Source organism: Montipora capricornis, chromosome 4, assembly GCF_036669925.1.
Source record: "Montipora capricornis isolate CH-2021 chromosome 4, ASM3666992v2, whole genome shotgun sequence".
In the NCBI taxonomy this organism is placed as follows: domain Eukaryota; kingdom Metazoa; phylum Cnidaria; class Anthozoa; order Scleractinia; family Acroporidae; genus Montipora; species Montipora capricornis.
The window spans coordinates 29,055,065-29,069,806 of NC_090886.1; the positions used below are offsets into that span (position 1 = coordinate 29,055,065).

Sequence of the window (14,742 nt, forward strand, 5' to 3'; positions counted from 1 at the left end):
AATTTTAAGTTCAATGCTCTTTTTGTATATATTCTTAGTTAGTTAGTGATAAGTTATTGTAAACGACCCCACAAGCTCATGTAGCTTTAATACTCATCGTTTTAAAATAAAGGCCATCTACCTATCATGACAAAAGAAAGAGAATGATTTTACATTTCATTTATAGTCATGACCCAAAAATGTAGTGATATTTTATCGGAACAACTTAGAATTTAATTTAAATGCGCTTGTTCGTAATGATTAAGAAGCTGGCCGCGTCTAAGATACAAAGATTTGGTTTTTGACAATGACTATCGAGGGGTGTGGTGTAATGTTGAACAAAATAATCATAAAGAAAGAAGTAGGTGGAAGGGAAATTTTATTACAGGCCGAGATCGATAAAACGTGATTATAGTTCTGCGCATGACTGAATTCGTTTTCTAACGTCTTTATTAAACTAAAAACAACTTAAGAAACAGTCAAAATCAATTTTTTCACAGCTACTATTTTAGGAAGTCACTTTCTAAATTTACTTGCTTAGCAAATCGCCATCTTAAAAACAAAAGAATCAAACCGATTTAACAAAAAGGTGAGACTAAACGCAGCACAATAGCACAACTAAAACAATAGAGGTGAGAAATAATTTCGTAATAAGGTCATGATTTCATTTCATTGTGTTTGAAGCTTGAATTAATGAGCGTCATTGTTGGGAATATAAAAAGAAGGAGAGTTACAAACACTTTCATTAAATTAAAGCTAGTAACGTCTTCCTAGAGGCAAGTGAGTTTCTCCGCGCGATAAAGTTTCAAGTGAATCATTTGGCGTCGTGTCCAAGGTATGGCCTCAAGAAAAGGAGTGAAAAGATCCGCACCAGAAAATGAATGTAAGTACCACAAAACAGACTTGCTCCTTTTTCTTTTTATCCCTATTTTAACGTTTACGCACTGGGGAGGTGACCATAGAGTGGAATTGCCACCCTGAAATGGCTGACGTTTTGAGCAGAAGATCTAAACACCTGACGGGCTATTATACGAATTACGGGTATGCAGTCGCTTTACGTCGTATTCAAAATTGGCCTCTATAGGTGCGATAAGAAACCAAATAGTCTGTAGATTTTTACTCTTATGTGTCATGCTCCCGAAGGAAAACAATATTTCAGCGTGAATGTGTATGCAAAGGGTTATTTCGGTCGCGCCCTTTTCCTCTCGAACTTAGAGCGCCTGCAGCGCAGGATTTTCCTATGTTTCTCGTTTTAAGTACTAGTTAAGACAGACAAATAGGGAATCGCTACCACTCGATTTCCCAGCCCAACTTTAATTCTCAAGTATCTCCGCAAAATGAACACTGTCACAAATCACCGATCACTGGATCATATCGTCTGAGTTAACACGATTGATTTTATTTCAAAGGAAAGTATTTTGGTGACGAGTGTTGTTAACCTCGCTAAAAAACTGTTACTTCGAAATCCGGTTATATTAGCGCTTTATGGTTAATAGTTCTAGCCCGCTAAGTGTCCCACGCACAACTTGTAACTTGTTAAGTCGCCCGAAAGTCATCTCGCCCGAAACTAGGGCCATGTGAGTATGTACCCTTCTATTCACATGGCAATAATTATTATTGAACTCTTAATATTGCAATTAGAAAATTGTCTCGTTCGTCAATAATTGTCTCACTCTTTACGATGCTTTGTTTTCGTATAACTTTCGTTTTGATAGCATTTATAAAGGGACTGAAAGTTGCGTTCGAAACGTTTAATTAAGTAGCTTCTATCGACTTTCGGTTACTTAAAAATTTTCGGGCGACATGACGATAAACTTCACCGCTCAACTTAGTATCCTTCGTGTTTTGAAATTTTTACTTTCTTATTTCACTTTGTCACTGCCCTACACCTCTTACCGAGACGCAAAGCGAGTTAAATGCGCAAAGTTTGTTCAAAGTTTTACTAGAGTTACTCTACTCTGCATCCTCTGCCGACTATAAATGAAGGGAGTAGTTTCTAAAGAAACTGTGGTGCTGCGTCGGTGTGGAAGTTTGGTTTTATCCACGGAGTTGAAGATGTAAATTGACCACTGTATAGAGATTCTAAAAAGCTGACGTTTCGAGAGTTAGCTCTTCGTCAGAGCGAATCCACGACGAAGGGCTAACGCTCGAAACGCCAGCCTTTAGAATCCCCGTACGGTGGTCAATTGACATTATCAACTCCGTTGATAAAACGAAATTTCTACCGACTTTGTCGCGTGCTCGCAAAGGGACTTCACTCGTGTAGGCGAATGGACACGTAAGCAAAACAACTTGTAGGCGAAACGACCAGTTACCCAACAAGTGAGGTACCTTCTGGATCGAGATTCTGGGTCGAAAACATCGGTTTTCATTTTTTAAAATCCTGTAGCGGTACAATGACGGGTAGCTGTTGTTTCCGAGTAAAATATCAATCACACGAATAGACTTAGCGTGCACTTATAACGCAAAAGGCGCTCGTTGTGTTATGTATTCAAAACAATTCTCAAAAGTAAGTTTTCCTTTTTCACAGGTGATAAAATGCGTCAAAGACGTCGCAGAACAGCTTTCACCGACAAGCAGCTTGATCTATTGGAGAAAACTTTTGAAAACGAGAAATTCCCCGGAATCCAGATCAGAGAGGATCTCGCACGTGAGATGAACATCAGAGAGGACCGAATTCAGGTAGTGTTACAGTCACTGATCGTTAATTCATCTTTCTCATTATTGGCCATTTCCAGGTTCTAAAAACTTACAGTTTTCAAAACGAGTACAAAACGAATTAGATTTCAATTTTCTATTTCTGTCAAAACATCTGATTTTCGAACTTCCACTCGCGACTTGCTTCCACTGACTCCGGAATGGTTTGCTATGAAAATGCTACGACGAATAATTTTCAGGAAATAACCTTCGTCCACGAATGCATTTTAAAAACAAGCTAATGAGATCAAAGAGGCACGACACGACATTTGTGTGAGTGCGTTTCTGATCGACGAGTCTTAGTCTTAGATTTTTCTGGACAATTGCCGATAACAATCGAAACCGCGTCTCTTTTCCTCATTACCAGGAATATTTCGTCTTATCGGAGAGCCTCAAAGCCAAACAATCTTTTCCGTTTCCTCTTTAGCTTTTCATGGAGAAAGGAAAAGAGAGATTCTGGGCTATAAAATGTTGTTTACCTTTGCGTTTTCTTGCTCTATCTTCTGTCAGGTTTGGTTCCAAAACCGTCGTGCGAGATGGCGAAAGCGCGAAATCAAGAACAAGCCAGCCCCAGGCCTCCTGGTTTCAGAGAATACTCCACCAAATGCGACTTCACCAACCATTTTGCAGCCGTCGCCTGCTATCTTCCGGCCACAGCACCAAGTACCCTTCAGACCCTGGGAGTCATCCTGTGTGCCTTTTTCCCCCAATCAGTTGTTACCACCAAGAGTTCTTTCGGAATGGTTCCGCCATCTTACGTCTTCAGTTACACCTGCTGCCCAGACCACCCAAACCGTGGACGCTATGGTGAGCCCGCGTGTTACAGCGTCAGAGAGCCGCAGCCCTTCTCCTACGGCCAGCCTTACAACTCTTTACCAAGCATCCTGCGCTGACAATTCAGACGGAGGAAGGAGTCAATACTCTGCAGATGATTATCTGGCTGCTGTTACTTTGGCAAGCGCATTCCATAGGGAAAATTAGTGAAAAGGAAAATACACAGAATAAATGATTTTCTAAGAAATTTCAAAACAATAGTTTATGATAACTAGATTAGGGTTCTTTTTATACTTGTTTTTTAAAGCCTTACGTTTTCATGTGATTAAGCTATCAACCACCTCACTCATTTCAGTAATGAAAATGCTTCAACTGATATAAAAAATAATGAATAAACGGTTTGTTGCTATTTTATATGACGATCAGTTTAGTTGTTTTGTAGTCATTGCTGTGAAGAGGGATATATATAACCGTCCCTGATCCCGGCGCCATTACAAAACACTACCGTGACACCCTGAAATACACTGGTAAGAGGTGAAGCTCTTTCCCCGAAAGATTAAGGTTTTCAACATTTGCTGGTTTTCAACGAGCAAATAGATCGAAGACGCCAGAATTCAATGTCACTCGAGATTGTTTATTGGTCGTGTTTAGGAATTCGAGTTTGATAAACCTTTTTCATAAATGGTCGCCTAATATTTACATTAAGTTTTGTTCTAGTGTTGATAAGCCTCTCTAGCTTCGCTGCTATGGGCAAAATTCAAAGGAGGGTATACACCTAAAAGAGGCCAGTAGTAAAAGCATAAGGGGATCATTCGGCTGCCATTTATGAAAATGGTCTATCGAGTTGTCCAAGAGTCGCGTTCGTTTGCTTGTTCGTTCATTCGTATTCCTTGAAACTGGGGGTTAATTGTCCGGGTCTAATTGACCGTGGGACGAATTGCTTGACACTGGCTAAAAATATTTGGCTTATCTTGACCGTATCACTTACTTCAAAATCTGCAAAAAGGTGTTTGGACCCCCCTCCCCGGTACAAATCTGCTAGCGTATTTAGACCCTCTTTCGCGGATTTGGACCTCCCTAAAAATAAGCGTTTGATTAGTTTACGTAATTGCATGGGCTCAAATAAAGGGCAAAATTATAATTATTGTATTATCAATTGAAAGTAAAAAAACTTTAAAAAACAATGCTTTCAAATACAAGAGTTAGTTTGCATACACAAAAACAAAGATGGTAGATTTCAATTTAAAATTGACCATTTTTGAAGCGTTATTGTTGGCTGTTAAACACATTAAGACCAAATGAGTGGTCAAGTATGACAATACCGGTAAAGAACTTTCGATTCAGGGCAACTTTTTCTAGGCCGTACTTTCCCTTTAATCGGTTTTTCCTTTGTTCAGGAATGATAATCGACTTTTTATGGTCAACTGGAATTAAATAACAGTTATCTCTACTCTTTTGGACATTAAGAAAAAGTTGATTTGTTTGTTGGCTTTGCTCTAAAATGCGATCGAACAAGTGCTTTTTAATCCGTTTGCCCAACTGGTTTTCGATGTGCCTCGACAGTGACAAGAAAATTTTGCCCTTATGTTATAAACATGTGATTGCAATGAGTTCTCGTAAAATTAAGGGGAAATTTCAATAGCTTGTGTTTTCAGAAGTTTGTTTAAAGCACCTAAACGTTATTTAAGTGTTGGAGCGGATCTTGTTTGAAGTTCGTCCTTTCTTGGTTGCTTTGCCGTATTTTGCCGACTCCTATTCCAAGCCAACCTGGCGTGTTTCAATGAAATACATCAAAATGTAAATGATCTCGTTTTCAGATATAAAGTGCAATGATGGAATAAAGTTCATCAGTAAAACTCTTTTTTGACCTTGAACTGAAAAATTTTGTTTTTGGCTTCAAATCTTAGCCTGTTTCCTATTCGCTGGCTAGTGACAGTTGACTCTGTAATGACTTTTTCCCTTTTCCATTCGCTCGTTGAGGGTGTGCTTGTTTTCTTTAAAAACTCATGCTGTTCAAGAAAAATTCATTGCCAAACTGGTGAATTCCAAAGTAAATTTCACTCGAAAAACCGATCTCGTACTCATGGCTTCGTGGTTCATGCGATATCGGTTTTTACTGAGAGTGGAATTCACTAGCTAGGCAATGAATTTTTCTATAGAAGAAGAAGGCAAAGAAAATGATTTAATTATTAAAGTAGCAACCGAAACACCAAAACGCGGACAATTCGAAAACTTTTATTTTCACTAACCCTACAGGCAGTAAGAATAAATAACAAAGGAGCTCCGCTTTTAGGCTTGGCTAATTCAGTAAATTATTTTCTCTGATCCCTAAGGTTTGGTTTCAGAATCGCCGCGCAAGATGGCGCAAGCACGAAATTAAGAACAAACCCGCGCCAGGGATCCTTCTATCAGAGAACAGACAGCCTATCTGTGATGTCACTCCACAAACCATATTCCAAACGTCACCTGCAATTTTCCCGCCACTCCACTCCGTGCCCTCCACACCATGAGAACCATTCTACGCGCCGTTTTGCACCACTTATTGGATACCTCCAAGGGAAACTTTGGAATTTTCTCATCGTCATAACACAGCTGCACAGGTTACTCAAGCCGCAAACGAGATGTTTCAACTGCTGGGATCCGCTTCAGCGACCCGAAGCCCTTCTCCCACATCCAGCCTTGCGACTCTTTACCAGGCCTCTTGGGTTAATGATTCAGACAGTGGAGAGAGTCACCACTGTACAGATGATTGTGTAGCAGCTGTTACTTTGGCCAGCTGTTTCGAGAGAGAAAATTAGTGAGACAGTCGCCGTGAGACGAAACACGCACCGATTATGACAAACAGGCGAAAATGATTGAATTCACAAGTTAGTGGATGGGTCCAACTCGGCAGAATTCTCGAAGTTTTTGAAAACCTTTTTTTCAGCTAAGGCTGGCTCATAAAAAATTTGTAAATAAATGTATATTCTTTGTAAAGCTGTCTGAGTTCCGTTTTGTTTTCACCGTGTGAACAAGACACGACAACACAAGATCACATCCCCGCTTTTCAGGAATATATTATAAATTTGCTGCAACGTGGAGTGACACCCGAGCATCTACAGAAACGTGAGTTAGGCTTAGTCCGAATTCTCGAAGGAGTATGCTTTAGTTAACTGCTTGTAAACTTCTACAAAGGGATTTCAAAAATCTTTGGTGCCTTAGCCATGGGAAAACGCTCATACACCTGTATTATCCCAAAACTTTGAAAGTTGTTACATTGATTGTCCTCGTAGTCCCCTTTACAACACCTTGAAAACAATGCGCAACAATGCTTTTTTCGACTTTGCCTAGAATATTGTTACAAGTGTTTCACTGTCCGCCTTTATTTACAAGGGACTATCGTAGTTGTGATATTGTCACCCTCCTTACCGTATATAATTCCGCTTAGCTTTTGTAACGAAAGAAACATAGCTCCGACTTGAGGTGGTCTAAGAGCTCGTGATCTTTCTATTTTGCGATTTAAGAGATAGTTGGTGCGTCAGGGTTTAGTAATGCTTTGTCGCAAAATGTTCAGGAAACTAGTGCGTTCCTATAATTTGCAAGGATTAGGTGGTTTCAAGTTTTAGGAGGAATTGAAGCTCTGACTATAAAGTCCTTAAGTGATTTGGCCTTCCTTTAATGGAAAATATGAGCATTAGGTAAGATGCGCTTTTCTTTCCTTGGTCATGGTATTTCTTTTAGGTTCGCTGCAGAGAACGCCTTATCACGTTGCAAGACTGGCATAGTAATACAGAGTGTGGCTCTAATTGGTGAGAGCAGATATTGACCAAATGTTCGTTGAAGGCGTCCATCGTTTTAATCAGCCAATAAGACAACAAGTATTTTCGATCCGTTTCGCGTCGCTTGGTTAATAGCCCATTTCCGAGTGCGTTCCTAGAATTTGCAAGGTTTAGTATCTTCGTCTGCTCTAACAGCTAGCAACCTAAGCCTACTTTGAATTAAATCGATCAAGTCGATCAAGTGCTATAGAACAGCGATGAACCCGAGAATATTACACCTCTTGCTTCATTTCCGGTTTCCACCATAAATGAATTTAACGAAAATATTGCTTTTATTGAATTTGAGCACATACAAATAAAATTAATTCATGAAAAAGCTTTAAAAAGCAAATGTTCACTTCTGATCACTTTTAAGCTTCCCTTGCTTTACCACGTCTGTTGTGACTCTCAGTAGGCTTCAAGTATCAGTGACATTTGCAACCAACTTTCACATTTTACACAAACAGCAAGAAACCCTGGGTAATGCTGCTCAACCATTTTTCACAGAATTTTCACTCTGATCAACCACGCTATTTTTTTTTTAAATCTAAAACACAGTTAGGTGACTGCATTGCCTGTTGAAATCATGCAGGAAAATTCAGACCATTATTCACAAAATTTTCACTCTAATCAACCACGCTATGTTTTTTTTTTTTAATCTAAAACACAGTTAGGTGACTGCATTGCCTGTTGACATCATGCAGGAAAATTCAGACCATTATTCACAACATTTTCACTCTAATCAACCACGCTATGTTTTTGTTTTTTAATCTAAAACACAGTTAGGTGACTGCATTGCCTGTTGACATCATGCAGGAAAATTCAGACCAGAATTCACAAAATTTTCACTCTAATCAACCACGATACGTTTTTTTAAAAATCTAAAACACAGTTAGGTGACTGCATTGCCTGTTGAAATCATGCAGAAAAATTCAGACCATAATCAATCCCCACCTTTAAAATTCGGAGAAATCTTGGTTTGTGCTATCGTCCACACTTCACTGCCTTTAGATGCTAAATTCACAAAAGCGCCCTACAAGCGACACAATCTAATGATTCTAGAGTATTCAAAATTTCATATATTCAAGTGAACCATGGAATGCATATATGGCCATGAAATGATGAAATGAAAGTGAGAAAGATCATCAAGTTAGGTAGTTGCAAGAATTGTGTGGACCATAGATATATTGTTTTGGGCCAAGAACAACGTTTCAAGTTTATCTAGGTATCTTTAAGCTTTTGAAAAACAGCATGACATATCTGTGCTCATCGTTAACAAAAAGCGATTAATTGGCAAGTGCCCGCGCTTAACATAAGAACGTTAGGAAACAGAGAAATGAAATGTAGACAATTTAAGCATGGTCTCTTTTTTATAGACACATGAATAAATCAGGTAACGTCAACGAGATCCGAACTCACAACCTCTGCGGGGCAATGATATTTTATATGTCTATGAGAGAGTCAATGATTGCTTAAATTGTCCAGATACGTGCGAGGGTAACTTCTCTCTTTCGTCTATAGCCAGCACTTCAAATATATACATTTATTTCACCAAAATATTAGCTTTTTTAAGTATTCTATCACCGACTCTAATTGTCAACTTGCAAAAATAACGCCGAAAAAGAAAGGAAAAAGTTATAGGGGCACTTTATTACTGTGTCTTGGCAAAATATGATTATTGCTGTGCGCTTGTGTTAATTCTTTTCCTAACGCTTTAATTCAACTAAATAATGCTCGAAAAAAGAAATGGATTCGCTCGCAATGACTCGAGTTACTCTTTTTATAAAATCGCTGAACTAATCTTCTTTATCATGACAAAAGAAAGAGAATGATTTTACACTTCATTTATAGTCATGGCCCAAAAATGTGGTGATATTTCATCGGAATAAATTAGAATTTAATTTAAATGTGCTTGTTTGTAATGATTTACAAGCTGGCTGCGTCTAAGATACGAAGATTTGGTTTTTGACAATGACTATCGAGGGGTGTGGCGTAATGTTGAAGAAAATAATCATAAAGAAAGAAGTAGCTGGAAGGGAAATTTTATTACAGGCCGAGATCGATAAAACGTGATTATAGTTCTGCGCATGACTTAATTCGTTTTCTAACGTCTTTATTAAACTAAAAACAACTTAACAAACAGTTCAAATCGATGTTTTCGCAGTTAAGGCTTGAGCTACTATTTTAGGAAGTCACTTTCTAAATTTACTTGCTTAGCAAATCGCCATCTTAAAAACAAAAGAATCAAAACGATTTAACAAAAAGGTGAGACTAAACGCAGCACAATAGCACAAGTAAAAGAACAATAGAGGTGAGAAATAATTTAGTAATACGGTCATGATTTCATTTCATTGTGTTTGAAGCTTGAATTAATGAGCGTCATTGTTGGGAATATAAAAAGAAGGAGAGTTAAAAACAGTTTCATTAAATTAAAGCTAGTAAGGTCTTCCTAGAGGCAAGTGAGTTTCTTTGCGCGAAAACGTTTCAAGTGAATTCTTTGGCGTCGTGTCCAAGTTATGGCCTCAAGAAAAGGAGTGAAAAGATCCGCACCAGAAAATGAATGTAAGTACCACAAAACAGACTTGCTCCTTTTTCTTTTTATTCCTATTTTAACTTTTACGCACTGGGAAGGTGACCATAAAATGGAATTGCCACTCTGAAATGGCTGACGTTTTGAGCAGAAGATCTAAACACCTGACGGGCTATTATTCTTATTACAGGTATGCAGTTGCTTTACGTCGTATTCAAAATTGGCCTCTATAGTGGCGATAAGAAACCAAATAGTCTGTAGATTTTTACGCTTATGTGTCATGCTCCAGAAGGAAAACAATATTTCAGCGTGAATGTGTATGCAAAGGCTTATTTCGTTCGCGCCCATTCCCTCTCGAATTTAGAGCGCCTGCAGCGCAGGATTTTCCTATGTTTCTCGTTTTAAGTATTAGTTAACTTAAGACAGACAAATAGGGAATTGCTACCACTCGATTTCCCAGCCCAACTTTAATTCTCGAGTATCTCCTCAAAATGAAAACTGTCACAAATCACCGATCACTGGATCATATCGTTTGAGTTAACACGATTGATTTTATTTCAAAAGAAAGTATTTTGGTGACGAGTGTTGTTAACCTCGCTAAAACTGTTACTTCGAAATCCGGTTACATTAGCGCTTTATGGTTAATAGTTCTAGCCCGCTAAGTGTCCCACGCAAAACTTGTTACTTGTTAAGTCGCCCGAAAGTCATCTCGCCCGAAACTAGGGCCATGTGTGTATGTACCCTTCTATTCACATGGCAATAATTATTATTGAACTCTTAATATTGCAATTAGAAAATTGTCTCGTTCTTCAATAATTGTCTCACTCTTTACGGTGCTTTGTTTTCGTATAACTTTCGTTTTGATAGCATTTATAAATGGACTGAAAGTTGCGTTCGAAACGCTTATATCGACTTTCGGTTACTTAAAAATTTTCGGGCGACATGACGATAAAGTTTGGGCGAGATAACCTTCAGGCGACTTCACCGCTCAACTTAGTATCCTTCGTGTTTTGAAATTTTTACTTTCTTATTTCACTTTGTCACTGCCCTACACCTCTTATCGAGACCGACACGCAAAGCGAGTTCAATGCACAAAGTTTGTTCAAAGTTTTACTAGAGTTACTCTACTCTGCATCCTCTGCCGACTATAAATGAAGGGGTTAGTTTCTAAAGAAACTGTGGTGCTGCGTGAGTGGGGAAGTTTGGTTTTATCAACGGAGTTGAAAATGTAAATTGACCACCGTACAGAGATTCTAAAAAGCTGACGTTTCGAGCGTTAGCTCTTCGTCAGAGCGAATCCACGACGAAGGGCTAACGCTCGAAACGCCAGCTTTTAGAATCCCTGTATGGTGGTCAATTTACATCATTAACTCCGTTGATAAAACCAAATTTCTGCCGACTATGTCGCGTGCTCGCAAAACGCCTTCACTCGTGTAGGCGAATCGACACGTAAGCAAAACAACTTGTAGGCGAAACGACCAGTTACCCAACAAGTGAGGTACCTTCTGGATCGAGATTCTGGGTCGCAAACATCGGTTTTTCGTCCGAGTAAAATATCAATCACACGAATAGACTTGGCGTGCACTTATAACGCGAAAGGCGCTCGTAGTGTTATGTATTCAAAACAATTCTCAAAACTCAGTTTTCCTTTTTTACAGGTGATAAAATGCGTCAAAGACGTCGCAGAACAGCTTTCACGGACAAGCAGCTCGATCTATTGGAGAAAACTTTTGAAAACGAGAAATTCCCCGGAATCCAGATCAGAGAGGATCTCGCACGTGAGATGAACATCAGAGAGGACCGAATTCAGGTAGTGTTACAGTCACTGATCGTTAATTTATCTTTCTCATTATTGGCCATTTCCAGGTACTGAAAACTCACAGTTTTCAAAGAGAGTACAAAACGAATTAGATTTCAATTTTACATTTCTGTCAAAACATCTGATTTTCGAACTTCCACTCGCGACTTGCTTCCACTGACTCCGGACTTCGCCCACGAATGCATTTTAAAAACAAGCTAACTAATGAGATCAAGGAGGCACGACACGACATTTGTGTGAGTGCGTTTCTGATCGACGAGTCTTAGTCTGCAAAATTGCCGGTAATTATAATAAGAATCGAAACCGCGTCTCTTTTCTTCATTACCAGGAATATTTCGTCTTATCGGAGAGCCTCAAAGCCAAACAATCTTTTCCATTTCCTCTTTAGCTTTTCGTGGAGGTAGGAAAAGAGAGATTCTGGGCTATAAAATGTTGTCATCAAAATAGGCCACGTGTTTACCTTTGCTTTTTCTTGTTCTATCTTCTGTCAGGTTTGGTTCCAAAACCGTCGTGCAAGATGGAGAAAGCGCGAAATCAAGAACAAACCAGCCCCAGGCCTCCTGGTTTCAGAGAATACTCCACCAAATGCGACTTCACCAATCATTTTGCAGCCGTCGCCTGCTATCTTCCGGCCACAGAACCAAGTACCCTTCAGACCCTGGGAGTCATCCTGTGTGCCTTTTTCCACCAATCAGTTGTTACCACCAAGAGTTCTCTCGGAATGGTTCCGCCATCTTACATCTTCATCTACACCTGCTGCCCAGACCACCCAAACCGTGGACGCTATGGTGAGCCGCAGCCCTTCTCCTACGGCCAGCCTTGCAACTCTTTACCAAGCATCCTGCGCTCACAATTCAGACGGAGGAAGGAGTCAATACTCTGCAGATGATTATCTAGCTGCTGTTACTTTGGCAAGCGCATTCCATAGGGAAAATTAGTGAAAAGGAAAATACACAAAATAAATAATTTTCTAAGAAATTTCAAAACAATAGTTTATAATAACTAGATTAGGGTTCTTTTTACACTTGTTCTTAAAGTCTTACGTTTTCATCTGATTGAGCTATCAACCACCTCACTTATTCATCTCGAAGGTAAATTTTCAGTAATCAAAATGCTTCAACTGATATAAAAAATAATGAATAAACGGTTTGTTGCTATTTTATATGACGATGAGTTTAGTTGTTTTGTAGTCATTGCTGTGAAGAGGGATATTTATAACCGTCCCTGATCCCAGCGCCATTACAAAACACCACGATGACACCCTGAAATGCGCTGGTAACGAGGTGAAGCTCTTCCCCAGAAAGATTAAGGTTTTCAACATTTGCTGGTTGTCAACGAGCAAATAGATCGAAGACGCCAGAATTCAATGTCACTCGAGATTGTTTATTGGTCGTGTTCAGGAATTCGAGTTTGATAAACCTTTTTCATAAATGGTCGCCTAATATTTCCATCAAGTTTTGCTCTAGCGTTGATAAGCCTCTCTAGCTTCGCTGCTATGGGCAAAATTCAAAAGAGGGTACACACGTAAAAGAGGCCAGTTGTAAAAGCACAAGGGGATCATTCGGCTACCATTTATGAAAATGGTCTATCGAGTTGTCCAGGAGTCACGTTCGTTCGTTTGTTCGTTCATTCGTATTCCTTGAAACAGGGGGTTAATTGTCCGGGTTTAATTGACCGTGGGACGAATTGCCTGACACTGGCTAAAAATATTTGGCTTATCTTGACCGTATCACTTACTTCAAAATCTGCAAAAAGGTGTTTGGACCCCCTCCCCGGTACAAATCTGCTAGCGTATTTAGATCCTCTTTCGCGGATTTGGACCCCCCTAAAAATAAGCGTTTGATTAGTTTATGTAATCGCATGGGCTCACATAAAGAGCAAAATTATAATTATTGTATTATCAATTGAAAGTAAAAAAACTTTAAAAAACAATGCTTTCAAATACAAGAGTTAGTTTGCATACACAAAAACAAAGATGGTAGATTTCAATTTAAAATTGCCCATTTTTGAAGCGTTATTGTTGGCTGTTAAACACATTAAGACCAAATGAGTGGTTAAGTATGACAATACCGCTAAAGAACTTTCGATTCAGGGCAACTTTTTCTAGGCCGTACTTTCCCTTTAATCGGTTTTTCCTTTGTTCAGGAATGATAATCGAATTTTTACGGTCAACTGGAATTAAATAACAGTTATCTGTACTCTTTTGGACATTAAGAAAAAGTTGATTTGTTTGTCTGTTTTGCTCTAAAATGCGATCGAACACGTGCTTTTTAATCCGTTTGCCCAACTGGTTTTCGATGTCCCTCGACAGTGACAAGAAAATTTTGCCCTTATGTTAAAAAACATGTTATTGCAATGAGTTCTCGTAAAATTAGGGGGAAATTTCACTAGCTTGTGTTTTCAGAAGTTTGTTTAAAGCGCGTAAACGTTATTTAAGTTTTGGAGCGGATCTTGTTTGAAGTTCGTCCTTTCTTGGTTGCTTTGCCGTATTTTGCCGACTCCTATTCCAAGCCAACCTGGCGTGTTTCAATGAAATACATCAAAATGTAAATGATCTCGTTTTCAGATATAAAGTGCAATGATGGAATAAAGTTCATCAGTAAAACTCTTTTTTGACCTTGAACTGAAAAATTTTTTTTTTGGCTTCAAATTTTAGCCTGTTTCCTATTCGCTGGCTACTGACAGTTGACTCTGAAATGACTTTTTTCCTTTTCCATTCTCTCGTTGAGGGTGTGCTTGGTTTCTTTAAAAACTCACGCTGTTCATGATAAGTTAACTCCCAAACTGGTGAATTCCAAAGTAAATTTCACTCGAAAAACCGATCTCGTACTCATGGCTTCGTGGTTCATGCGATATCGGTTTTTAGAGTGGAATTCACTAGCTAGGCAATTAATTTTTCTATACAAGAAGAAGGCAAAGAAAATGATTTAATTATTTATAGGAGCAACCGAAACACTAAAACGCGGACAATTCGAAAACTTTTATTTTTGCTAACCCTACAGGCAGTAAGAATAAATAACCAAGGAGCTCCGCTTTTAGGCTTGGCTAACTCAATAAATTATTTTCTCTGATCCCTAAGGTTTGGTTCCAGAATCGCCGCGCAAGATGGCGCAAGCACGAAATTAAGAACAAACACGCGCCAGGGA

At 39.0% G+C, this 14,742-nt stretch overlaps 1 protein-coding gene and 1 long non-coding RNA gene across 2 annotated transcripts; both read left to right on the forward strand.

Moving 5' to 3' along the window:
* Window positions 1–596: 596 nt before the first annotated feature.
* LOC138044594 (paired mesoderm homeobox protein 2-like) lies at window positions 597–3,666 on the forward strand. The gene is made up of 3 exons (XM_068891069.1): window positions 597–862; window positions 2,510–2,661; window positions 3,187–3,666. Exons 1-3 carry the CDS (start codon window positions 817–819, stop codon window positions 3,655–3,657), a joined length of 669 nt encoding a protein of 222 aa, XP_068747170.1. The 5' UTR covers window positions 597–816; the 3' UTR covers window positions 3,658–3,666.
* Window positions 3,667–9,773: 6,107 nt separating this feature from the next.
* Window positions 9,774–12,384, forward strand: LOC138044595 (uncharacterized). The gene is made up of 3 exons (XR_011131476.1): window positions 9,774–9,809; window positions 11,436–11,587; window positions 12,088–12,384. It is a non-coding gene; the product is annotated as an uncharacterized lncRNA (long non-coding RNA).
* Window positions 12,385–14,742: the final 2,358 nt, after the last annotated feature.

Coding starts and splice junctions, on each gene's coding strand:
- LOC138044594 (XM_068891069.1), top strand. CDS start 817: ATGGCCTCAAGAAAAGGAGTGAAAAGATCCGCACCAGAAAATGAAT. Junction 863..2,509: donor ATCCGCACCAGAAAATGAAT/GTAAGTACCACA, acceptor CCTTTTTCACAG/GTGATAAAATGCGTCAAAGA. Junction 2,662..3,186: donor TCAGAGAGGACCGAATTCAG/GTAGTGTTACAG, acceptor ATCTTCTGTCAG/GTTTGGTTCCAAAACCGTCG.